Here is a 27,177-nt window from a genome sequence, read left to right as displayed (position 1 = left end):
AGAAAGGAAAAACATGGAAACGATTAAAAAACATTATTTGTTCTCTATTTACTTACTAGAGCAGGGGTCAGCAACCTTTAACACCCAAAGAGCCATTTGGACGCAATTTCCACGCAAAAGAAAACACTGGGCGCCGCAAATACTTTTTGACATCTAAAATGAAGATAACACTGTATATATTGTTTTTTTTACCTTTATGCTTTGTGTGAAGAACTAAGGTGTGTTGCTTAAATCCATGAAGTGCTACAGAGAAAATTACATTTTATTTATGTAATGAACACACTTTGAACTCTTAAAGAAATACAACAAAAGCAAAGACACGCAGCTGAACTAAAATGATCCAGCAAACAAAAACTGTTGTGAGCCGCCACCCTTATATCGCCTTTGGACTTTTGGAGCCTTGACCTGACTGTTAAAAAAATTATTGGAAAATGAAAAGCAGATGTTTGCAAAATTCTGCCTAAATATGTATTTTACCCGGTTAATGTGTGCAGCCCCGCTGCAGGGGAGGCGGACGCACCTGAGCGGCGCCCGCAATCACGCCTTAACGTCTGTGCTCTCTATGCTGTTGTGTTGGTGTGTGTCGGGCAGTGAGCTGAAAAGCTACAGCCGGCTGTATGCGTACAGCACCCGTGTGTGAAAAGTGGTCAATAAAGAGATGCTGAAAAGCCTGTTCATGGAAACATCGTCGGGTCTGCCGTGATATGTTTACAACGGGACTTCTGCTCCTGAACCTCTGCGCACAGCGTCTGCAAATCGAGGCTGTACGAAGTCACTTTCAACTTTACGCAGGACTGTAAGCTGTCGTCTGTGAGGCGTGAGCGCTGTTTGAGCGGCTTATTTTGAGCGATCAAAAAAATAATAGAATATCATTTTAGATTTATATTTCAATATCACAATAATCTTCCAATTTAGAACTACAAGTTAAAAAAGAACTAACATAAGTAAAATACACAAAAGCTAATTACTTAAAAAAACTAATTTATTTTCCCAAACCACGCGGAGCCGCACTAAAAGGACTAAAGAGCCGCCGGTTGCCGACCCCTGTACTAGAGTAACTTCTTCTTCTGTATAGGGTCTACTGGCGGTTTACTAGAGTAACTAAAAAGCACAAAGCTTTTTATGCAATTTAGTTTCCCTGACTTTTATTTTGAAGTTCACGACTGGAACCCTGCCGGAAGTGAGTTTGGCTGTTGTAGCTCGCCCCAGGCTGCTGGAAGGAGGAAAGCCTTAGCTGTGATGCCGCTGGATGATGGCTGCTTTCGGGATCTTAAGTTACGAACACCGTCCATTAAAGCGGCCCCGACTCGGCCCTCCGGACGTTTATCCGCAAGATCCAAAGCAAAAAGAGGTCAGATTTGACGACGTGCTCCCTGAACGGCCGGGAGTAACGTTTTCTCGAGGAAAATTGTAGGCAGAGGAGCTGTGCGAGCTAACACTAGCTTGCAGTCCTGTGAACGGTCTGGGCCTAGCAATAACAATGAACAGAACCTAGTTGTCAGTTTGTTAGCTAGCTTGCCCTTCTTAGTTGACAATCAGCTACTTGGTAAGATCGCTGAGTTTGCTAAGCTAACTCTTCGGGTGGCGGATGCGTTGCAGTTTGATATAAACTGCAGCCATTGTCTTACTGTGTGGTTTTAAACAATATGCGCTCGGTGTTGGATTGTGCGTGACTGTTTCTGTTTAATAGCCATATGGTTTGTTTTTACGAATAACCAGACCTTCAAAGCTAATCTTTATTACCAGCAAGCTGTAAATTATTTGCTGAGTTTTTAGACTGGAGTTTGGCCTAGCTGAGGTATCCCTGTTCGTTCATATCCAGCAATAACCTGATGTAATCTGTTGATGCAAATGGAAAAAGTGACTCTTTATGTTTCCCCAATAATAATTAAAAAAATGTTTTTATTGTTATTTATGTTTACGTCATGTCTGCAAAACCAATCAACCACACATCCTGACTTTCTCAGTGGTCTGGGATCTCAAACACTAACGTCGCATGAAAAATATCATTTCTCTTCGCTGAAATGTGTTTCAGGATGAGTTGACTGCATTGAATGTGAAGCAAGGATTCAATAACCAACCAGCTGTATCCGGTGATGAACATGGCAGTGCCAAAAATGTCAACTTCAACCCTTCCAAGGTAATGGCTCATTTTAACACAGCTCCTGCTCTAGCATACCATTCACAACTGGATAGATTCTCCCCCCCCTCCCCTGCTGGATTTTGGCCATCTTACATGTTCCCCTCTCTCTTTATAGATCAGCTCAAACTTCAGCAGCATTATTGCAGAGAAGCTGCGCTACAGCACGTTTCCAGACACAGGGAAGCGTAAACCACAGGTCAACCAGAAGGATAATTTCTGGCTTGTCACAGCGAGGTCACAGAGCTCCATCAATAACTGGTTCACGGATTTAGCTGGGACTAAACCTCTGACACAGCTGGCTAAAAAGGTAAAACTTAAAACCCTTGTTTATTATTTATTATTGGGCATTCCTGTAATTGGTTTCCTAGTTGAGCACAAGTCATTAAGCCACCTAGTTAGTGAGTTAATTGTTTTTAAATTTATGATATGAAGTAAGTACACATTAAAGCATAGTTTAAATTCCTGGGCTGTGGAGAAGCAAAATCACAACAACAACTACACTTTAAGTCTTCCCAAAGCATGCAGGAGGAAAGCCTCAAGTTCAGAGAACCTGAAAAGTTATTAATGATTTTTAATGTGCTTCAGTAGCCAGAAAAGCTACTGGGGGGGATGGTAGGTCTGACCACAGTGCCATATTCTTCTCCAGAAAGCTGACTAAAAGCGACTGAGACGTCAGTAAAAGCATGAATATAAAAAAAACATTGATTCCAAATAGTCAAGAACAACATTTAATGGCAGCTCTAAATAATTTCGATTGGAATAGCATACTATAATATGATGACACTAATAAATGTTGTGATCTATTATACTCTTCTATTAAAGGGGTCTTGTCACAGTTTCAGAACGAGAGCCATTGAAAGAAACGAGTTTATTCCTTGCTTTGGATTAATACTGAGTGTAAACAGCTTATGAGACTCAGAGACCAGTTACTTAAAACATTGTTACAATCTGGATTAAATACTGATTGATTACATTTTATATCTGCAAGGAATAAAGTCGCACAGACTTTGAGAATGGCAAAAGCAAATTTTTTTTCATGACTGTAATTAATATTGCTAAAGGAAATTGTAAGCTAATTTGGGAAAATATTAACTCCTTGGTAACAGTAAGCATAATGCTGATAAAGACCTTGAACTTAAATTTGCCAGTGAGCTGGTATCAGAGCCTCTCAGCCTAGCTACTAAATTAAATGATTTTTTTTCCAAAGTACTATTAATGAAATTGCACACGTGTTTTCTAATTCTTGTGACCCTCAACAAAATATTGGGAATACTGACACCAAAGAGGATGTTTCTTCTGAAGATTCAAAGTTCAACATTTGAAAAATTACAGAAAATGAAGTAGAAAATATAATCTCTAAATTAAAAAGTTCTAAAGCAAGGGATGAGTGTGGGTTTCATACCAATTTCTTGAAGTATTATAAATCTTGTCTTTTGGTGCCTGTGACCCATCTTATTAATTTATCAATGACGCAGGCAGTCGTTCCTCTGAGTTGGAAGGTGGCAAAAGTTACACCAATTTATAAATTGGGTGATAAATAGACCCTGCTAACTATCGACCTATTAGCATACTCCCCATCTTTTCAAAGATAGCAGAAAAGTGGGTTGCTAAATCATTGAACATCTTAATGACTCCAATTCGGGTTTCGCACTCTTCACTCAACTGAAACGGCTGTCTGTGTTTTTGTTGAGAGAGTGAAATCTTACTTAGACAAGAGCAGTTACGTTGCGGCTGTTTTTCTTGATTTCCGTGCGTTTGACACTGAATCATCTTAAGCTCTTGTCTAGACTGTCAACATTTAACTTTAGTAATCACACCATTAAATGGATACAGTCTTATCTATCAGATAGAAAACAATGCGTGCTAATAAAGAATAGCAAGTCACCCTATCTTTACTGTGCGCAAGGTGTCCCTCAGGGTTCAATTCTAGGCCCCCTGTTATTTTCACTTTATGTAAATGCCTTGCCCAATGTGTGCAAAAATGTGGACACGATTATGTATGCTGATGATATGGTAATTTTTACACAAGCCAAAACTGCTGATGATGCAGCCCATCAGCTTTCATTGGCATTACATGATTTACAAAAATGGCTGAATGACTCATGCCTGTGCCTTTATGTTAAAAAGACCGTATCAATGTTTTTTAGTAAACCTAAAACAACCGTGGCTGCAGTAAAAGTTTTCTTGGGTGCACAAGAACTAATTAATGTTGAGGAATTTAAGTGTTTGGGAGTGCTACTAGACTCAAAATTATCCTTTAAAAAACATGTTAAAAAAGTAGTGAAAACTGTAAATGTTAATATAGAACTTTAGACATATCTGCACATCATTAACAGACACAGCAGCGATTACATTCCTGCTCTCTATGATACCGGCTCATATTGAATATTGTGTTACAAGATGGTCCTATACGAGCTCTGCTGCTATTGGGCCAATCGAAGTGTGCTACAAAAGAGCATTGAAAATATTACATAAGAAACCTTTTTTATATTACCATTGTCAAATTTGAGATAAATACAAGTTTCTAAATTTTACTAATTTCAAATGATTTAAATCTGCCTGTCTAATATACAACGTTATACATGGTCTGGTGCCTCCACCAATCAGTGATTTTATTAAACAAAAGTCTAGCAGTGTTGCCGGGTCTCGACTGACTCGAGCCACTGAGAGATGTAATTGTGAATTGGCATTTAGACGGAGCACCTTTTCATAGATGCTCTGTCATATCAGGGAGTGAGCTTCTGGAATACTCTTCCACTGTCAGTGAGGGAAGTACAAGTCTCCCCATCTTTAAGAGTCACTTAAAAGGGTGGCTCAGGGACACACAAACATGTGATCATGTTTAATTAATCATGCTTTATATTGGACATGAGAAAGAGTTAGTGTATTACAACTATTAGTGTAATGGGTCAGTGCAATATCAGGACAGTCAGGGCATGTGTAATTTTGGGGTTTTTGCAATATAATTGATGTGTTTCCATTATTGTTATCTATATTGTCCTCTCTTGTCCACTCTTCTTGTCATTGTTTGTTCTAATATAATGTGCTCACTGTTTTTGTCCTTGTCACCTGACCTGTAAATAGTGTCTCTGTATGTTTTTACTAACTTGTGTGTAACACCAACCTGCCAGAGGGTCTGCAGATGCAAATTAGCCCAAGGCTATAATCTGTCATATTTACATTTGTTAACTTGTTCATTAATATGTATTGCCCCTCTTTCTAAATTAAATAGATAAATAAAAGAGACTTTAATGTTTAGCCAGCAGGCATGCCAAGTGGATCCATGTTTCAAATTATGGGGCATTTTCTTAAAGGTTGATGAATAACAGGGGAATGTATGCCTGCAGAGATTGCATGTTACCGTTTTAGGATTGTCTTTTGAAATGGTACTTACTGAAATGGTCCCACACTTTGGATTTCCTGCATGTTTAATAGCTATATAACCATAAGGAGCAGCAGTTTGAAGTTTAGTGGCTCTTTTGCCTCTTCAAGTTGAAATGTGATGTTGTGTGCTCTACTAGATAAGCTATTAACAGAGCTGAGTGTTGTAGAATATCATTTATAAGTTGTCATTTTTTGTGTTATATATATGTGTGTGTATATATATATATATGTATTAAATAGCAGAGAGCAGGAATAAATGGCAAACAGGAGAAATATATACAAAAATAAGAGAAAGGCACACATTGTAGAACATGGCCTGGTACTTATATACTGCCTTTCAACTGCAAATCTCATTTACCCAATAACACAGACATATACTGCTTAAGATTTCTAACATTTACACACACACTTGCACCCTGATGGATGCATCAGGGACAAGTGGTTCAGTATCTTGTTAAAGGATACTTCTGCATGAGGACCAGAGGAGTCTACCAAACTTACAACTGGGCACTCCACCTGAGCCACAGCAACAACTATATTTTTTGCTAGCTATATGAATTTGTAGGTTTTTTTTTTAAACCTAGTGATTTTAGCTAATAACAGTTTTTTGTTGTTGTTGTTGTTGTTGTTTTTTTTTTGTTTTTTTTTTTATTGAGCTGACTGAAGTTGATAGGCTTGGTTTGAAAGCTTTTCCTAGTGAGACAGAACTTAGTATTTATTATTGAGCAACAGTATGAGGAGTCATCAACTCCTCATACTCTTAGGTTGCTTCTCAACCCAAGAGAAGCAAATGGAGTGTGTATATAAAGCCCAGGTGAGGTCATCAAAGAGGACTCTTGATGATGTTATAGAAAGCATCTGGGGGTAAACCACACCAGAGCGTGGCAGATGAGGTCGTGATCAAAAGAAATGGTGGAGTTAAAAAAGATCAAAATATAAAAATATTGTTGGCAAAATCCTTACGTGTACATGACCATGAGAAGAAAGTGTGTTGGTTCTGTAAAAGCTGAAGGAGAAAAGGCAGCAGTTTGAATGAGTGTAGAGAAAATAATTCCTATATTAAACAGAACTCCCCTGTTTGGTTGAGATGTTACGAAACAGGAACAATTCAAAAGTGCTTTTTAAATAGCCTAGTTAAGAAAACGTAATGCTTTTGTGTAAATCAAGCCTTTTGTTAGTCTTGTTTGGGTGTATTGACCCAAAACACAATGCATGTCTTTATTTGAAAGTGTCAGCAGCTTATTTTTCTTTTTTTTAAAGAACTACGAAATCTGTTAGTCATAGATCGTCTGAATTGTTTTGTTCAATATTGTGAAATTATTCTCCAAGTAAGTGCTCTTACAAATTGAAGCATATAGATTTTGAAGTTTTAAAGCATCGAAATAAATGAAAGGTGAGCTTTGTGTGTGTTTTCAAGCAAGCTGCTTATCATTTTACCTGCACATTGCAGTTTTTAAAATTATTTTATTGCTTAACATACTTCACTGTGCCGTGATAAACTGGCTGGATTTATTAAGGACTTTGGCAGATCATTTTTCCCGAAGGATAACAATTCCAGGTTTCTCCTTGGCTGCGTTTTAGGTGTTTTCTTTCTCACCATTTATTTTCAAAGCAGATCAAGCAATGAATGAAATGATTTCTGAAGACTGGAGCCATATAGTTTAGGAATAACATACATTCCTGATATGTATGCTACATTTTGATGAAGAAACGTGACAGAATGAGGTGAAGTTACTGAGGTCTCATCCTGGGAACAATTAAAAGAATGATACCCTAATAAAATAAAAGTAATATAAATATATGTAATTAAACATTAATGTTAATAATAATATAGATAGACATAATAAATAAAGGAATTATTAAATAATAATGGCTTACTAAGAAGTCTATAAAAAGTGCAGAATGCAATTTGTGTGTATTTAGAGGTGTGGCAATTTGACACAGTTCTACAGTCTCTCTTAATTTTATCCATGTTAAACATTTTATTAATGGCCGTCATCACTGTGGATATTTTTAGTCTTATTATGTTATTTCTTCCTTTTTAACTTATGATTAAGGTTCTTTTAGCTCTTTATCACAGTGGTTTTGAGCAGTTTGCCAGCACACGGGGCGATCGTGGCTCAAGAGTTGGGTGTTCGTCTTGTAATCGGAAGGTTGCCGGTTGGAGCCCCGGCTCGGACACTCTCGGTCGTTGTGTCCTTGGGCAAGACACTTCACCCGTTGCCTACTGGTGATGGCCAGAAGGGCCGATGGCGCGATATGGCAGCCTCGCTTCTGTCAGTCTGCCCCAGGGCAGCTGTGGCTACAACTGTAGCTGCCTCCACCAGTGTGTGAATGGGTGGATGACTGGGTGTGTAAAGCGCTTTGGGGTCCCTAGGCAGGACTAGTAAAGGCGCTATACAAATACAGGCCGTTTACCACACAATTAAGATAACACAACAAAATAAATATCAGCCACTGCAATCAGAAAATGCTGTCATTTTTACATATAAGGAGCTGAAGATATCAGTCAGATATAGCAATATTGTTCGGTCAGTGTACTCCTGCTTCCCTGTCAGCAGTTCAATACAGCACTCCATTAAATTTGTTGCTAAATCTTTTTACAGGTACCGATCTTTAGCAAGAAGGAAGAGGTTTTTGGATACTTGGCCAAGTACTCAGTCCCTGTAATGCGTTCAGCATGGATGATTAAGATGACCTGCGCATATCATGCAGCTATCACAGAAACTAAAGTCAAGAAGAGGCATGTGATTGACCCGTGCATAGGTGAGCATGTTACTTGGGTCTTTTCAGTCTCGAGGGATCATTTGGCTAAACGATATAATTTTACCTTTCATTTGATATTGTGACATCATGTATTAGATATGTATTAGCTGTGAAAGTAATTTCTTTGTGTGTGTATGTGTGTTTGTATAGAATGGACCCAAATCATTACCAAGTATCTCTGGGAGCAGCTTCAGAAGGTGGCTGAGTTTTACAGACAGTTTCCCAGCCAAGGCTGCAGCTCACCCCTGCCAGCTAATCCCCCTGATGTGGAGACGGCCATGAAGCAGTGGGAATACAACGAGAAGCTGGCCATGTTCATGTTTCAGGTCAGCTCACACTCTCAAGTCTGCTGCTGAAAAAGTCTTGGAGTTAAAATGCTGCAGTTGAGCTTTGGTAGTTACACGAGTTACCTGCTGTGCACAAACTTAATGACGCTCCATGGCAACATTTAGGTTTTGATGAATCGCACTGGTTTATTATACTATTTTATCTTTGAGTCACAAGCGTGCAATTTGTAACAAATATTTATCATATTTAATTCACTAAATTGTGCCGTCTGTAATTGATATTTAAATTTAAATGGACGTGTTACAGACGCTGATTGATGCTTTGAACTTCAGGGTTGTTGCTGTATCAATAGTTTCTCTTCTAAAAATTATCATTTGTTTTAGATCTGGAAAGTTTTGAGGTTAGATGTTGCCAAAGGATGTTGCTCTTGCATGTATGTGCAGCATATTCAGTCATATTAATCTCAGTAGTCTTCTGAGTGGATGATATGAAGTCTGAGGCAGCTACTGTGTTCTGTGTATATATGATGATGTTGAAAATGTTCTAATTTAATACATTTTTCAGCCACACAAAGGAGACAGTGTGTAGGAGTGTTAAGATCTGCATAGTATTAAGCTGGACTTGTGTTTCTGTGCTCAGGATGGTATGTTAGACAGACACGAGTTCCTGACGTGGGTGCTGGAGTGTTTTGAGAAAGTCCGGCCTGGTGAAGATGAGCTTCTCAGACTACTTTTGCCCCTTTTACTACAGGTATACACATCTGCTCATTCACTGTCACCTCATTATGAACCTCAGTCTTTAGTTTCAATCTAACCTCATCACTCGTGCTTTAATGGATCACATTTGCGAAACCTGCACTCCTCCTTAACATTCATACAGCTGTGCAGATACACCCACCCACCTGCTCTGTGGTATGACGTGCTTCTACAGCTGTCACCACTTTATCCTGTTTTGTTTCTTCGTGTGATGGCAGTAACCTTTGGTGACCGCACCCACCGGGGCCCACAGCCCTCATTTTGTTTCAATTTCTGTAGCTGACTGATGTGAATGAACACCAAGTGCTCTGGTTCAATTCAATTCAATTCAATCTTTATTGGCAGACTACATGTCCATAAAAACAAGACAAGAAACACACACACACAACTCCCCCCCCCCCCCCCCCCCCCCCCCCCCCCCCCCCCCCACACACACACACAACACAAGGTATACCATTAAATATATATATGTATATAAATAAGTATATAAAGCATTTGTAAAAATATAAAACCATAATATACATAAAACACAATTACTTAAAATAAATCAATAAATACACAAACACTTTAACCAGTGCTTTCTGAGACTGGATGAGTAACGGGAACCACTCACTGTCGGATCTGTAAGTGCTAAAATTATACTGTTACTCGAACCATCCAGTCGTTCTCTAAAACTGAACATTAACTTTCTTAAAAGTGCTTTAAAAGTCCAGACACCCACAGCTACAAACATCTGACTGGCACTACCACTTCTAGGTATCCTGCAAAGGATTCTCATCGCATCATTATATGCAACATGCAGCTTCTGCATGCTACATTGTTTGTAGGATGACCACAAGGGGGCAGTATATAGCGGTGTGCAATACGCTTTAAACAAAGCCACTTTAACTGGAAGTGAACAAAAGCTGAATTTGCGTGCAATAGTATTTGCCTGCACATAGAGCTTACACCGCTGTCTGTATATGTCATCATCATCATTCATTTGCTCAGTAATAAAGTGACCGAGGTATTTCACCTTTTTATGAACTTCAAGAGTTTTTTGTGCCAGTTTAAACAAAGGGAAATTTAGCTGTTTATCCTGCTTGGTTCTACATATCAAAACAGCACTTTTAGCAGCATTGTACTCAATGTCATATTGCACACCATATTCAGTACAGACATTAAGAAGATCCTGTAACCCAGCACTGCTTGGACTAAAAACAACCAGGTCATCTGCATACATAAGATGATTTATCAGTGCTTCACCTAATATACACCCAGTGTTACAGGCTCTCAGCTGTATGGACAAATCATCGACATATAAATTAAATAAAATTGGAGACAAAATCCCACCCTGTCTGACACCATTGCTGACACCAAAGGGGGCAGAAATACTGCTTCCCCATTTAACCTGCATGTTCTGATGAGCGTACCAGTAAGAGAGAATCCTCACGATGTATTGAGGAACTCCCAGTGTCTTCAATTTATCAAAAAGTTTTCTGTGGTTCACTCGATCAAAAGCCTTAGAGGCATCAATGAAACACATGAGGACAGATGAATTTTTAGCCCTATACAACCTGACTATTTCCTTGAGTGCACATATGCACATGTCAGTGCCGTGCTTTGGTTTAAAGCCAAACTGATTATCCAGAGAAGAGATGAACACACTAACTCTATCAAACAGGATTCTTTCTAACACCTTAGATAAAATACTGGCTAGTGCAATCGGCCTGTAATTATCCAAACAGCTCACTTTTGCAGCTTTGTCTTTCATAACTGGTACCAGTAAAATACACAGCATTGAGTCTGGTAATATGCCATGAATCATAAACCCAGTGAAACAGAGTGCTAAAAGAGGAGCTAGCCTTAAACTAGCATGTTTTAAATGTTCTGCAGTGATGTGATCCAAACCAGAGGATTTATTATCAGACAACCTATGAATGGCTTCATATACTTCATGTGTCCTTACACTTATTGTGTCATTACTCATGTCAAGATTGTCCTCATATGGATCACTTTTTATACAGTTAAACAACGCACTGTAATGCTGTCTCCATAATGCTGCAATGTTATCTGCCCCAGAAACACCTTCAACAGTTGATGGTAGAGATGGTTTACAGTTATTAAGAGCTTTCACCTCTTTCCAAAAATCTGCCATATTATTACACAACATTTTCCTGGCCAAAGAATCTGCTCTCAGCATTTGCTCATTTTTAGTTATAAAGCGAGCAGCGTACTTATATCTGGCATTCGCACATTTTTTCTGTTCAAATTCTGGGCCTTGTTTAGGTCTTCCAGCCATGGCCCAACATTTATAAGCTATGCGAGCTTCATCATGGTACATGGATACATGTTCTTTCCAGCCAGGTCTGATGTTAGGTTCCTTATGCTTATATTGTTTATCAAGCAGTGTGCCACTTTCATGCAGAGCAGTCACTATATCATCATACATGGAGCAGAGTAAATGTTTATGCACAGCATTCTTACAGTTGACATCCTTGCACAAAATAGCTTCTTTCGGCAAAGAAATGTTGTTCAGATGTATATCGGTATTACTATGATAAGCTAAGAAATCATCTTCACTACAAGCTGACCAGTCTAATTTTACACTGGTAGCAATATTAGCAATATTGTTTCCAGTTGTTGCTGGCATTTGTTCCACATTCACAGTAAAACCAAAAGGTATATGATCTGACACAGTTACCTCATACCTAATAGTCATGTTTGCTAAAGCTGCATGTCCATCAGCTGTACAGATACAGTGGTCCAGCCATGATGTACTATGCCAGGCTTCACTTATGTATGTATAGCTATCTGCAGGCAGTAACACTTTGGTAGACAAGATAAGATTATTAACTTGACAAAAATGAGTTAAGTGGTCAGCAAACTGAGAACTGCTGTCTGTGAGATCAGCATTAAAATCACCCAAAACATATATGCTGTAAGTATCATTGTCTTGAATAAATGCATTAATAAAAGCCAGCCTACTGAGGTATTCTTGCTCATTTTGACAAGATTCATAGGGAGTATAAATATTAAGAATGATAAAACTACTATTGTTCTGTGTATATTGTATACCAATACACCAGTCTACATCCAGTCTAATGGGCTTTATCACAGGGTCTATTTTTTTGTCCCAAAGCACAGCAACCCCTCCAGGTATTCTGCCTCTGACTATAGCTGTGCTGAGATCAGTTGTTGATTCCCCCACTCCCAAAAAACTTGCATTTAGACAGTTAAGTTTTCCCAGGTCCTGTTTGGACAACCATGTCTCCTGCAAGCATAAAATGTCACATTCTGCAAGCAGACTGTCCACAACAATCCGTCGAGCTTTGTCCCCTGCACTCTGTCCCAAACGTAGACCACGACAGTTGTAAGATAATACCCGAATAGACATCTTCATGTTGATACGTTGGTACCAAAAGGCGCAGTTATCTCCCCTGCTGGATCCACTGAGCTTGGCACCACCGTACCGGGCTTACGAGGTTCATAAAAACGCCGGACCAGAGCCCCTTCAGGCCAGAGTTCAGGATTGTACATTTCACCCACATCATTACATTCAGCAGTAACCTTGAAAGAGCTGAACCTGCTACGTTTACTAGCAATTTTTTGACAGGTCACATCTCTTTTAAGTTTCTCTCTCAAATACAGAGCAAGAGTTTCTGCATCTACATCCAGGGCAAATTTAGTGGCAAACACGCTCACCAATTTAGTTTTCACAGTTCTGATTGTACTCACAGCTCCAGTGCCGATAATCGATACAGGTCCAGGCCTCTTATTGTGTCCAGTGGTAGCAGCATGCATTCCTGAACCTGAATTAACCTTCTCCAGCTTGTGACGAGGCTTGCCATTTTTCACAACTTTACTCCATTGTGGAGAGCATGTAGAAAGCACTGTCTCAACGGGATCCTCCGTTGTTGCTGTAGTTTCCATATTACGGCCTCGGGCTGTCGTCGGAGCCCGATCTTGACCACATAGCAACATCTCCGGACAAAACGCTGACACTGTGCTTGTTGTCCCAGTCCTTGAAGCAGCCAAAGCTCCGGCTCCCTGCCTTCCGCGCGGGCCGCCTTTACTTCGATTCCCCCACCGCTCCTCTGCGTGTTTCCCCAGGGGAAAGTGGGAAGCGGTCCCCGACCCCTGAGCATTCAGCATAACAGGCTCAGCTGGTACCTCAGGCTGACACTCAAGAACAGTCACACGTTGGTCGACCTCCACAGCATTGGTCATAACTTGCTCGCAGACATCCGCCTGTAGTTTAACTACATGTTTTAAAGCACCCACCTCAGCACACAGCTGGTCCATTCGCCGTAGTAGACAACACACATCCATGCTGGAGTATGTAACAGGCGGCAGATCATCCAGGTGATGAGAGACAAATCTTGGGATATTCTCCCCACACTCATTCAGCACTTTAAGACAGAGTTTAATATTGTTGGCGTCTTTATGCTGTCCTTTATATCCAACGCACCGCTGTGAGGTAGTGGGGCAGAGCTCAAACAAAACTTTCTTGGAGGCTTCAATCCCCTCGGATTCAAATGTGTTCGTGGCCAACAACACAATTTCATCCTGACTTAAAGTTTTGATTTTTACAGCAAGGAAATTAAGTAGTTCATCCTCTACAATTACCCTTCCATCAGTTGTTTTATATATCTCTGGTTTTAATCGTGACCGTTTGAAAGTCGGAGCTACGTCTGCACCACCACCTGCTACATCCGCCATATTAATCAAATCAAACATATGGTTAATGCTGTGAATCTCTCCTCTGTGCCACAGTACTCGGGGGAATTCGTGCAGTCTGCTTACTTGTCACGAAGACTGGCTTACTTCTGCACGCGCCGCCTCAACTTGTTGCTAAGTGACGGGAGCCTGGGCCCCGGCACAGGAGGGCATCCAGCTCACGGCATCTTGACACAGCAAAGCAACGCTCTGCCCTCCACACCAACCTCCCAGCCAGCGGGAGGGAACCAGCCCCAGACACCTTTTACAGACTTCTATATCTGTCCACAGCACAGGCCTCTGGTGTTTGGTCTCAGCTGCATGTTACAGGTATTCTATGTCCAATTTCATTCTCATGTACTTAATACATGGTTTCTAAGCCCGGTATTTATTCCTTTATTCCTTCTCCCTGCCCCTCTCTCTCCTGTCATTGTCACATTAGAGCATTGTGTTGTGCTGTCCCAGTGCTCTTGTGTGGCATTACTCTTTAACAGACAGCAGAAACAAGACTGGTTCCCCTCTCGACCTCCTGCCCATCGCTCCTTCCAGCTTGCCAATGCCAGGAGGCAACACTGCCTTTACACAGCAGGTACCTCCATCCATACTCACATTTTCCTTTTTTTGTATGTGAAATTATTCATATGGTGCTCAAAAAAAAAACCTCATGGGCTTTTCTTTCATTTGTTTGCAATTAAAGTCATTGTATTGGCTTTTCTAGTGCACAAAAGCAATGGATTCCAGTGTATTACAGTAAATCAATAAAGAACAAGAAATGCACAGAGCAAAACAGATTTGTGCACAAACAGGCTCCTAGTGCAGAAACACAAGGACAGTCTCTGAAGTACCAACAAAGCCAGTTTGAGCAAATGGAAGTTTGCGTTGAAATATATGTCAGGTGTTTGGAGATTCTCTACTTATAAACACAACTGTGCTTTACATAAACCTTCTTCACTACTTTTAATTGGTTATTTAGTTACCTCATAATCTTAAGATTTGTTGGCAGTCCCACAGGTTTTGGGTTTCAGTTTCTTGCCCTCTAACAGAGTGGTCTTTCACAGGTTCGTGCAAAGTTGCGGGAGATTGAGGAACAAATTAAGGAGCGAGGTCAGGCAGTGGAGTTCAGGTGGTCGTTTGATAAGTGCCAGGAGACGACAGCGGGTATGAACACTGTTTCTTTCACTCTTTAGATACTTGATTGCAGCTTTTAAGAACAAATTAAAATAATGTTGATCTTCTGGCAGGATTCACCATCGGAAGGGTTCTCCACACTCTGGAGGTTTTGGACAACCACAGCTTTGAGAAGTCTGACTTCAACAACTCCCTGGATTCACTGTACAACAGGATATTTGGTTCAGGCCAGAGCAAAGATGGCCACGAGGTAATGAGTTTGGTGTATATTTTAGTGAGTTAACAGTTAAATGCAGTTATAGTTAGTTACATTTTGTTTGGTATTCAGTTTAGTTCTAGTTTTCGAAGTAGTTTTGGTCGTTTCCAGTTTTGATTGAATGGTTCACTAAAGGCTAGGTTTTTATTTAAGTTAAAAGTGATTTTTCCCACAGTTGTTAGTTTAGTTTGAGTTAGCTTTAGTAGTTGCATGCTACAGGAGAGTACTGACCACGTTGTTGTTAATTGTAATAAAAAGCAGACTGCCATGTGATTACCGATCATCAGATAATAGTGTGACACAGAGTGATGTTATTTTTGGAGATGTTGTCTCATAAAGCGTGTTTCTACCCAGATGTCACCTGATGATGATGCGGTGGTGACCTTGCTTTGTGAATGGGCTGTGTGCTGTAAGCGTTCAGGCAGACACAGGGCCATGGTTGTGGCCAAGCTGCTGGAAAAGAGGCAGGCTGAAATAGAAGCAGAGGTAAGAAACACACCGCCCTCCAATCTGAGTTCTGTTGTGCCGCTTCTGCACCTTTAGTGCAACTTCTGTCACAGAAACCTTATAATTTATTACATTTCTTACACAGGATATATTCAAATTTAATGACATCCGTGGCTGTCAGCCGCAGATCTAACACTAATAATTTTTGCCACGTTATTACTGTTACAGTTCCTTACCGAATGTTGCCATGCATGTCATCCATCATCATAACATCATCATCATCATCATATTTTAATATTTTCCTTTTGTGATGGATTTCACCATTCACTGTTTTTATGACTGGGCCTCTGTGCTGTGAAAATGCTTTCCAGACTGTCCCTTATAATTGCCGATACAAACTCCCTAAAACTTCCTCATGCAGGAGAAGAAAGCAGTGGGGACACAAATGAAACTGTTCAAATAAAATAAAAGGCAGAAATGCCATTTTACAGGGGGCTTACTATTAACATGACCCATTTGACAAAATTTGGTGGTGAATTTGCTGCATGCTTCATGACTTGCAGACATATTTGTGACATTTTGTGATTAAGATCACAGGTAAGCTCTCCATTCCCTACAACATAGCATGTATCTCCAGATAATGTGTGAATAGGGTTTTATTCTTTAGTTTATATTTTGAAGTCACGGTAACCATCTGTTGTGTCTGAACATATCAGTCTCTGATGTTGTTTATTTGTAGTTGTCGCATCCCTAATCTTTATCTTTTGAGTATAAGATTTAGTGAGAAGCTTTAAATGTGTATACACAGTTGACTTTCAGCGTGTGTGTAGATTTACTGTAAATCCAAAGAAACATGCTAAGTAAGAACATTTTTCTGAATTTAGCACTCAAAGACTGTCTGTTGCACATTTGTTTGCAGAGGTGCGGCGAGTCGGAGGTGGTGGATGAGAAGGGCTCTGTGTCATCTGGTTCCCTGTCAGCTGCCACACTGCCAGTCTTTCAGGATGTGCTGCTGCAGTTCCTCGACACTCAGGCTCCCACCCTGAGTGAGTCTTTCTTTTTGTTTGTTTCTTGCAGCGATGATTCTCTGATGTGTCACACATGATCTCAGTCTAAATATTGAACGAACTTTACGTCCTTTTGTCTTTGCCTTTTTACTTCATTACTCATTGCATATTTATTCGAAATGATTTGGCAGGGGAAATCTGCTAATAAATTATTCAATTATTCAATTATTCCTCTTTTCCCCTTCACAGCGGAGCCTGGGAATGAAAGCGAACGCGTGGAGTTCTCCAACCTAGTCCTTCTCTTCTGCGAGCTCATCCGTCACGACGTCTTTTCCCACAATATCTACATGTGCACGCTCATTTCCCGTGGCGACTTGGCTTCTGACTCCCACCTGCCCCGCCCACGTTCACCCAGCGATGAGCCCTCTGATGAATCGGAGCGCAAAGAGCAGGATGCAGGCAGCAGTGTCAAGATGGAGGCATGTTGGAGGAATCTGTTGTCGATGTTGTGTAGAGTTACAGACACAGTAGCTGTGTGGTGTAAAAAGATAACATGAATTCTTGTTTGTTCAACAGGATACTGGCCTGTCGGAGTCCATGGAAATCGATCATAACTCCAGTGCTAATTTTGATGAGGTATATTTTTGCCAGAATTTACACACAAACACTAGGAGCCATTTCTGTCTGAACATTTTGGTGTTCCTCGCTTGAAGTAATTTCAGCCTTCTTTGTCCTGCAGATGTTCTCACCTCCAATGCACTGTGAAACCAAGGGAAGCCCCTCTCCAGAGAAGCCGGTTACAGATCAGGACAGCAAGCCCAACTGTAAGGACAAGGGTATGGACCCCGCCTTTCCTCAACTGTATGAGCAACCCCGTCACATCCAGTATGCCACTCACTTCCCTATTCCTCAGGTAAGAATCCTTACAGTGTGACTTTGAAAACAGAAATACCCGATACTCTCTCCTACAGGGACTTAAGCGCAGATATCTTCCTAATACACTGAAAGCACAGTATGACTCAGTGATATTATGTAGTAAATGATAAAGATGGAGAATAATCTTCTTCCTCTATACTTTGACAACATCTGAACTGGATGTTTGTCGGTACATCTGTTAGTTTTTATTTAGTTTCCTGAAACCCGTTTTCATTTTCAGTCTCAGTTTAACTATAGCCTAAATTACTGAAAAGCAAATTTACATTATGAAATCAACCCAGATCAACTCAGGTGGCCAAAAGAAAATATGTTTTGGTGGTTTCCTAGTTTCCTAATGAGGTCTGGAATTGTTTTTCAGCTATTTTAGATTTGATTTCCTTTTCCCATGAAGAGCTAGCTCTTACTCTCTGTATCAATAAAGTCTTGTATATTAACTTGATTTGTTTTGCAAGGTCTTTGTGAATGGGTGTAAATGCTATAAAAAATGACTTTGCTTAATACATGAAGTTGCACATACACTGAGGCCATTGAACTTTTGAATCTATTAAATCTTGGTCCCTAAATGTTGTTTAAATTATATAAATGATGCTTTATAATGTCATTGGTGGACAAAAAGCATTGATGTGAATAATTTCTAATATTAATATAGCTAAATGAATATGATATTTTTAATGTTATTTGTGAAATGGCTCTGTTTAGTGCTCGATGAGATTTTTTCATACACAGAATTATAACTGCTTTAATTCTGGACTCATTCACAGCATGATTTTAACACAGTTCAGTGTAAGATTCTTTTTTTGGGGTAGTTTTTATTGTCCTTATCAGCTGGTTTGAAAAGTTTGCTAAATTATTGCTCGTCTTTTTCTTTTGGTTCCTGTCGTTCTTGATTTTTATTGAAGTTCATCAGGATCTCTTTCTTTCTTTTTAGGAGGAAAGTGCCAGTCATGAATGCAACCAGCGTTTAGTGGTCCTCTACGGTGTGGGCAAACTGAGAGATGAGGCGAGACACACCATTAAGAAAATTACCAAAGACATCCTGAAGGTGCTAAACCGCAAAAGCACAGCAGAAACAGGTAACAGCGTTCCTCCTTTGACTGATGCTAAACATTTTCTGTTTGCTTCTCCGGGCATGAATTTTGTCTGGCAGTTTTATGTTTTTTTAAGATTACATTACAGTTTTATTTTACCTACTTTTCACCTTTAAGGATGAAAATGGGAGTCAGGGGGTTGTTTGAATGTTTTATACATGTTCCCCCAATTTGTTGACTGAATGTTTCCCCCGCATCTTTCTGCAGAATAATCCGTGTTTATCATATGAAAGATAATGTTTTGGCTGAAAGCAACATGGAAAACAGAAGCTTTATCATGTTTGGTTGTTTGTAAAACATTTTTCACACGTAGGGTAATTGCTTGCTTTCCCACTGTGGCCGTTCCAGCCGTTATCCGACTAATAATTCTCCTCTTTGTGTACTTTACATTTGTAACGCCTTTCTTCTGCCCTTCTTAAAAGAAAAAGCCCTCTTTTTTTCCCTTCTGTTCTCTATGAACCCTCAGGGGTTTACATCACTCAATCTTCTTTCTACCCAATTTCTATGCTAATAGCTTTCATCTGTTCACAGACACTTTATCTCAAATACACGTGACCTTATTAGTCTGATTTAAGGTTTTGGGAGTAATAATTGCACATACCAGAATGTTTTATGGCAGATTTCTGAGGTTGTGATGACCTTCCCTTCACAGCTATGTATCTCTTAAATAAAAAGTACCTCGTTCCTTTTCTTTAAAGTGCCTCCATAGCAATGTATTTTGCAGCGAAGCTTCGAAGTAGGCTGGAATAAGATAAGACTCCACTAGCTTAACTAGATTTCATGGCTGGCCTGTTTGGCGGACTGGAAAGAATACTGCTGACCAGCAAGAGTTGCTGCTTCCTTTTTTTTAAATTTCTTTTTCTTCTGTTTTTTACCCTCTGCATACACAGGAGGAGAGGAAGGACAAAAAAGGAAGAGGAGTAAGCCAGAGGCCTTTCCCACTGCAGAGGATATCTTCTCCAAATTCCAGCACCTCTCCCACTTTGACCAGCACCAGGTCACCTCCCAGGTTAGACAAGGAATCATTTTATCTTCTCATTGGAGTCGTGTTTTAGATTCTGTTATTGTTTAAACAGTAGCCAAATGGACCCGAAGGAATGACCTTTCAAATGTATCCGTATAAATATTTCTTCTGTAAGATGTCACAAAACAATTTAATGCCTCAGAACCAAAACAGCTCTGAGAAGGTTGGAATCTGAAAACCTGAGTTTATAAAATATAGCCATTGGCCATGCCATCAGCTGGTTTTTACTTTGCACCTTGAGGCCTTAACATTAGCATTTTGGCCATTTTAGTTTTGACTTGTTGGAGAAAGAAGTGTGAATATTTAGTCGGGTACCAGCTTGGCTAGCATTTAGCATGGTTCCATCTCACAGACCTGAGACAAGTCTATTCAGGGTTGAGTCGTTAAGGGCATCTGGTCTAAAAACACAAACTGGAGCGACCCCCTGTGTATAAGGGAGCAGCTGAAACAGCATTGGCTCTATTTTCAGCTCCTGAGATTGCCACTTGGTAAAAACGCATCATAATGTCATCTATTTAAATTATAAATGGCAGAGAATGCAGTCAGTCCTGAATAGTAAAGTGTTTTTAGTATTAGCCCACATATTATAAACTGTGTAAAACATTTTGAAAATTTCATTTGGAACTTTTTTACTTTATTAGTTGGACTCAAGTCTTCAAGGGCCTAATTCAGATTTCAGAAGCCTCAGGAGGCCAGACGTTGTCTCATAGTGTTTGGGGATTTACAGTTTAATACATAAGGATAACTTTCCACCACTTTACGGCTGAGTCGGTGTCTGTATTTATATTAAAGGAATCGTTTGACATTTTCTGAAATATGCTTATTCGCTTTCTTGAAGATTCAAGTGGGTAAGAAGATTGATTCCATCCATATATCTCTTGAACATTAAGCTTTTTCTTTCTTTTTTTAACTTTTATAAAGAGCCAGACTGGCTACTTCCCCATCTTCTGGTCTTTACTATAAGCCAAGCTAATCACCCTTCAGCTGTAGCTTCAGATGTGACAGTTCAGTCGTCCTTTTTATTCATCAGACTCTTTGTGAGAAACTTTGAGCGTTTATTAGTTTTCCTCTTTTGCTGGTAGTTAAACTAAGTTTGCCTATTTACCATGATTTGAGTATTAATCCACATGCACTTAAAATTCCAAATTGGTTTATTGACTCTAAAGAAGATATTTGTTCTCATATTTCTTGCATTAATTTCACGTCTGGTATTTTGTGTGCAGGTGTCCAGAAATGTGCTGGAACAGATCACCAGCTTTGCCTTAGGGATGTCCTACCACTTGCCTCTCGTCCAGCACATTCAGTTCATCTTTGACCTCATGGAGTACTCCCTTAACATTAGTGGCCTCATAGACTTCGCTATTCAGGTACTGGCACTTCAGTCACATTTTATGCAGACAAATCAAGTTAACTTCACCGTTTACTCAGCGTCATGTGTAAACATCTGTTGACTGTGTTGCGCAGCTTCTGAATGAGTTAAGTCTGGTGGAAGCCGAGCTGCTGCTGAAGTCATCCAGCCTGGTGGGCAGCTACACCACAAGCCTGTGTCTGTGTATTGTAGCAGTGCTGAGGAGGTACCACTCCTGCCTCATCCTCAATCCTGAGCAGACAGCCCAAGTTTTTGATGGGTATGTTACAAGTTTTAATGTTTGGAAAAGCTCATTTTATACCAGTTTAAATTGCAGTCGGTGGACCAAGACTGTGTTGTCATCTTTCTGCTAGATAAACTGAAATAGAGATTTCATCACACCCATAAAGGGATGTTTGCAGGGTTAAGGCTTCAGTTAAACTTGTAATTAAAGTAGTAAAGAGAGGATGCGTTTAGTCATTGCAGAGTTAAAGAATTGTTGTTGGTTTGCACTCATTCAGAAAGGCATTCACTTGACTTTAATTGGGATTTTTATACTGCGGGGATGCTGACGGTGCATTTGATTCCTGAATGCTGTGTACCGTAAAACACTTAATAAACGCCTCTTAATTGCACCTCTAAAGCGCAGTTATTACCACAGTATATCGCTTTCTATTCTTTTGTGGAAACACATGTTCAGATTTTATGTGGCAGGCAATTTCTTGATTTTTAATGATGCAGGCCAACAGGACCCTCATAACCTTGCGTATATGGTGCATTGTTATTACAGTAGTGTTTTTATTAGTGGTTTTTAAATGGATTTTATTACATTTTATCAGAGTAACACCGTTTCCCCGTGCTGTCCCATCACATCCTCCTGAGCAAGAAATAACCAACTTTTTCTTTTCATAACTGAACGAATCACATTTTCGTTGTATTGACAGGTTACGCATTGTGGTGAAGTCAGGTGTGAACCCAGCAGACTGTTCCTCTGCTGAGCGTTGCATTCTGGCCTATCTGTATGATCTCTACACCTCCTGTAGTCACCTCAAGAACAAGTTTGGTGAGATATTTAGGTAAGGAAAAAAACAACTTGTATAAATGCACAGGAAAGAATGCATAGACTCATAAATTATGCTAGAATAGAATAATTTGAACCCACTTTTGAACTAATGTTTTTTTTTTTTATTGCTCGGTGCAACATAATCTCAACTATTTGTTTTTGCCTTGTGTTCTACCACAGTGAGTTTTGCTCTAAAGTGAAGAACTCCATCTACTGCAATATTGACCCATCAGACTCCAACATGCTTTGGGATCCTATGTTCATGATGGAGGCCATCGCCAACCCCTCAGCCAACAACTTCAACCACTCCATGGTGGGCAAACTCTTGAATGACAGCCCACCCAACCGCTACAGCTTTGTCTGTAATGTGCTAATGGATGTGTGTGTGGATCACCGAGACCCAGAAAGGTGCGTTACTCCTGCTGGGCTACGCGGGTGTAGGGCTCGGATTGCTGCACTACTGGACTTTGGTTTCATGACATGTGATGTGCTTTCAGGGTGAACGATATTGGGATCTTGTGTGCGGAGCTGACGGCATATTGCCGCTCCCTGAGCGCCGAATGGCTTGGCATTCTCAAGGCTCTTTGCTGCTCCTCTAACAACGGCAACTGTGGCTTCAATGACTTGCTGTGTAACGTAGATGTAAGTTTCTTTTTAAAGTAAACCTGTTTTCCTTATTTTCTCTTATGCATATACTCTCAACAGTGGTCGAGGCTCATATTAAGCAAAGCAAATGCTAGTTTCTTCCGAAGTTTCATAGTATTTTGGTTTTTTTGGGGTTGGTTTGTTTTTTCTAAATTAGGGAAGAATGTTTTTTCACAAAACACGTGTTAAATTTGATCTTTTACTTGTCTTGTGTCCTTAAGGTTAGCGATTTGTCCTTCCACGATTCTCTGGCAACCTTCGTAGCCATTCTCATTGCCAGACAGTGCTTGCTCCTTGAAGACCTGGTTCGTTGTGTTGCCATTCCTTCCCTTCTCAATGCAGGTAAGAGTTTTTAAATCCCATGAATTCGGGTAAAGGAAGTACTTTATGCCATTGGTTCAAATATTATTGGTCAGATGCCGGGAGCCTTGATCGCATTGGTGAAGTTTACAGTTGTAGTACTAAAACAGAATCCACAGGAGCTTGATGCTTTTGCTAGCTTGTTTTCACAAGTTCAGTTAGGGATGCCTCAATTGTGAAATTGTTAAAGTAACAATTTGTTATTTTCCATCAGTAAACATCACATTGTTGATCAGCTGGTATCAGACAGAAAGGACATTTTTGGCAGACGCAGATGTCCAGCTGAGATATCGATTTCTCCGTGGTTTCCACTGTTCGTCAAACGCTTTAAGTTTTACAATCTACAATTCAGCTCCTTATCTTTTCAAAAGTAAAATTAGGCAAACCAAGTAAAATAAATGTGAAGATTAAAAGAAAATAGAAAGCACTGAACCAAGACAAAAGGAACAAGTAACTATGTTATGTGTATATGCAAGGGTTGAGATTTAATTCTGATCGTTTCACAAAAAAAGAACAATAATGACACAACTCCATCTTTTGATTAGATGTAGCTTTGTGAAGTTTCAAAGAGTGCGCTCTTTATTCCATGTGACATATGAGGACTCTGAAGTTTTGTGACCTACACAACTTCAGTCCCAATAGTGCATTTAGACGTTGAGTTTTGTCCACCTAACTAATGGGATGCATTTCATTGCCTTATTTAGGGCTGGGCGATATGACCCAAAATTCATATCTCGATATTTTTTAGCTGGATGGCGATATAAGATATATCTCGATATATTTTTTTAAAGCCATAAAGTAAGAACAAGAAGAGAGTTCTTAGTCAAAGCTGTGTCCCAGATGTCACACAGGCACTTTTATTAACATAGAGCAGATGTACATAAAATTTACTCAAAAATAAATTATGAGCATTTATTAAATAATAATGCTCCATAAATAAAAGAAAACAATGTTGTTTTTGTGCATAACAAAGAGCTCACAATTGTGCAGTCAAAATGTAAACTAAAAGACGCTGAGCATAGTAACAAAGACAGATTTCACAGCTGCTCTGTTCCCAACTTGTACTGCGTGACTGACAGCCTGGAGTTTGAAATCCGCTTCGCAACCACGTCTCTTAACAGGTGCCATTTATAGTCCTTATACACAGTAGGGTAATATTACGTTGAAGCACAGTAGGTATCACTCCGCGAGGCTCAGCCGTAATGCTCCGACAATCCATCAAGCGGTGCAGCTCCGTAGCTTACCAAAGTCGTACTAAAACATTTTTTGACAGATTGCTGAGCGCCGTGTACCACATAAAATCGGTTCGCGGCCATCAAGCACAACCAGAATTCATACATAAGGCGCGCTATCAACTTTTGAGAAAATGAAAGGATTTTAGTCCGTGCAGCACCTCTGGGCTGCATGGCGTTAGCGTGGTTAGCTCGTTAGCGTGGTTAGCTAGCTAACACATTGACGCCGTCCAGCCCCACGCACGGGGCGATGCGCAGTAACTCGTTAACGGAGATTTGCCGTGTCCATCTTGTCGCTTCCTGCAGGTGAAGCGATGGGGGAGGAGGGGGAGTTGTGTTCAGTGAAAGAGAGGCGAGGCGGAGTAACGTTGCGTAGAGACGGAAGTGGACGAAAGAGAGGCAAACTTGCGGCTCCACAAGTATAATTATAACGTAACATAGACTATATCGATATAAAGGATATTGTCAGATCTTATATCTCGTATAAAAATATATCGATATTTTTTTAAAAACTCGATATATCGCCCAGCTCTAGCCTTATTTTAGCATTGTTCTAGAGATGGTTAAACTCTGTCATCGGTGTGCTCCACTGCTAAACCCAAAATAATAATAATGTATACTTTATTGCTCACCGTGGAGAAATTACTCTCTCTGCATTTAACCCATTCACTCAGTGAAGCAGCGGGCAGCCACTAATCAGGCGCCCGGGGAGCAGCGTGTGGGGTACCTCAAGGTAGCCGTTCAGTGGATTCGAACCCCCGATCGTGGGGCGACCACACTACCTACTGAGCTATCCCTAAGTATCATATTTGAATATGATATGTGTGTGAAATACTTATCTAATAATAGATATGGATAAGTATACTTCTTTTATGTATTATTTAAAAACTGCCCCCTGTGGGAGTGTTTTCTTTAAAACATTCTTTATAGTAAAGCCCATTTGTCCACTAAATCTCTCGCTTACATTTTTCCTTTAGCCTTACTTGCGTTCTCTATACCACTTTCCTTCCAAGCATCTCTATATAACCGCACAGGCATTGGGCATTCTATAAATGAGTGAGCAGCACATTTCAGCCTGGCTCACAGGAAGAAATATCCAGCTTTATAATGCATTAGTTCTATCAAAGGGGAGAATAAACGTGACGGATTTGATCTGGGTCCACAAAGCCTCGGTGCAGTTTGTGCTTTCACCAGAAAAGTGCCTCTCTCCCTGCTGTTAATCTTTTTTTCCCTCCCAGAGTGGAGACAAAGCCTCATTCAGCCATGCTGTTTGGTTGCATTTGGCTCATGTTATAACACTACTACATGTGCCAAATGCCAACAGCTCTCACTTGTAGTAAATGCTTTGTTCTCACTCCCTGTTTCACGACAACAGCTCTATGAAAATTCATCTTTTATCTTGCCTGATGAGGAGCCTATCTAGGACAGGGTTTAAATTTAGATGTGTGACTTTGATGTAGTGGATTGTGTAGCCCATCCAAAAAGAAAAAAGGAGTGAACCTTCCTAATGCGATGTGAAGGAACTCTGTGTTAATCAGAGCATATGTTTTGATCTGTGACTTCAGCCTGCAGTGAGCAAGACTCTGAACCAGGAGCCAGACTGACCTGCAGAATTCTGCTGCATCTTTTCAAGACACCACAACGCAACCCTGTCCCCCAAGATGGCGTGAAGTCAGGTAGTGAGCGCATCTACAAACGTTTTACCATTTTTCTCAGCTTGAAACAAAGCCTGTCTTAAACTGGTGTTATAACTTTGCAGACAAGGCTTCAGTTGGTATCCGGTCGTCTTGCGATCGCCACCTTCTTGCTGCCTCCCAGAACAGCATCGTGGTTGGAGCTGTATTTGCTGTTCTCAAAGCTGTGTTTATGTTGGGTATGACTATTTATATTCCTCTTATATAATTTAGAGCTTAGAGTGCACCATGTAAAAACTGGTATCAAACACAGGCATAATCAGTTTTGCCAAATGTTTACTGATTGGTTTTGCCGGCTCCTTCTTGTTGCAGGTGATGCTGAGTTGAGAGGCTCAGGGTTGTCTCACACCGCCGGCCTCGACGACATATCCGAAGGACGCAATGTCTCGATCGAGACGGCCAGCTTGGATGTATATGCGAAGTATGTTTTGAAGACCATCTGCCAGCAGGTGAGAACATGAGTTAAGATGGTGTGAATATAGTCCACAGTAAAATGGCTAAAAAAAGATTGCTTTTTACTTTGAGAACTTTGGTCTTTGGTGCATTGTTTTTGTCAGAAAGCTTTTGTGAGACGGCAAATAGTAACTGATTATTCTTATTTTGTACTTCACGTAAATTCAGTAAGCCAGAGGTGCATAAAAAGCATGAATGAGATCATATTCTGCACCAGATGTCACTTAGATATGAAGGCTGGATAAAGAGCTGGCAGCTCATTATCTTAGAGGAATGTACTTGCTCTGAGACCTCATGAAATTTCCAAAATATTTTTTAGTCAGCAGCTCTGTTTCATAAGAATTGACCCATTGCCCTGTTCTCATTACCACTCACTTAGCTTTAGTCATGCTTGTTTTGGATGACAGAGTTTATCTTGATACTTGAACTTGAACGTGGGGGTTGCTGAAGTTGTTGACATTT

The 27,177-nt window shown here is 40.2% G+C and overlaps 1 protein-coding gene across 7 annotated transcripts in view; it reads left to right on the top strand.

Moving 5' to 3' along the window:
• Positions 1 to 1,193: 1,193 nt before the first annotated feature.
• med12 (mediator complex subunit 12) overlaps positions 1,194 to 27,177 on the top strand; it is a 40,049-nt gene continuing 14,065 nt past the window's right edge. For all 7 annotated transcript variants that reach the window (XM_080900700.1, XM_080900701.1, XM_080900703.1 and 4 more), the window contains exons 1-26: positions 1,194 to 1,351; positions 2,036 to 2,140; positions 2,259 to 2,450; positions 8,134 to 8,293; positions 8,444 to 8,619; positions 9,221 to 9,331; positions 14,092 to 14,364; positions 14,477 to 14,623; positions 15,093 to 15,192; positions 15,276 to 15,412; positions 15,773 to 15,904; positions 16,785 to 16,911; positions 17,122 to 17,351; positions 17,449 to 17,508; positions 17,612 to 17,785; positions 18,737 to 18,881; positions 19,787 to 19,905; positions 21,144 to 21,287; positions 21,385 to 21,548; positions 22,213 to 22,344; positions 22,512 to 22,739; positions 22,829 to 22,973; positions 23,198 to 23,318; positions 26,134 to 26,244; positions 26,328 to 26,441; positions 26,575 to 26,711. In XM_080900700.1, the coding sequence (XP_080756826.1) occupies positions 1,250 to 1,351; positions 2,036 to 2,140; positions 2,259 to 2,450; positions 8,134 to 8,293; positions 8,444 to 8,619; positions 9,221 to 9,331; positions 14,092 to 14,364; positions 14,477 to 14,623; positions 15,093 to 15,192; positions 15,276 to 15,412; positions 15,773 to 15,904; positions 16,785 to 16,911; positions 17,122 to 17,351; positions 17,449 to 17,508; positions 17,612 to 17,785; positions 18,737 to 18,881; positions 19,787 to 19,905; positions 21,144 to 21,287; positions 21,385 to 21,548; positions 22,213 to 22,344; positions 22,512 to 22,739; positions 22,829 to 22,973; positions 23,198 to 23,318; positions 26,134 to 26,244; positions 26,328 to 26,441; positions 26,575 to 26,711 (3,786 nt within the window). In that variant the 5' untranslated portion in view covers positions 1,194 to 1,249. The remainder of the gene's footprint in view (positions 1,352 to 2,035; positions 2,141 to 2,258; positions 2,451 to 8,133; positions 8,294 to 8,443; positions 8,620 to 9,220; positions 9,332 to 14,091; positions 14,365 to 14,476; positions 14,624 to 15,092; positions 15,193 to 15,275; positions 15,413 to 15,772; positions 15,905 to 16,784; positions 16,912 to 17,121; positions 17,352 to 17,448; positions 17,509 to 17,611; positions 17,786 to 18,736; positions 18,882 to 19,786; positions 19,906 to 21,143; positions 21,288 to 21,384; positions 21,549 to 22,212; positions 22,345 to 22,511; positions 22,740 to 22,828; positions 22,974 to 23,197; positions 23,319 to 26,133; positions 26,245 to 26,327; positions 26,442 to 26,574; positions 26,712 to 27,177) is intronic.

Source organism: Rhamphochromis sp. 'chilingali' (genome assembly GCF_963969265.1).
Source record: "Rhamphochromis sp. 'chilingali' genome assembly, chromosome: 13".
Taxonomy (NCBI): Eukaryota; Metazoa; Chordata; class Actinopteri; order Cichliformes; family Cichlidae; genus Rhamphochromis; species Rhamphochromis sp. 'chilingali'.
Note: the sequence above shows the minus strand (reverse complement) of the source record. Positions and strands in the feature narration are given on the sequence as shown.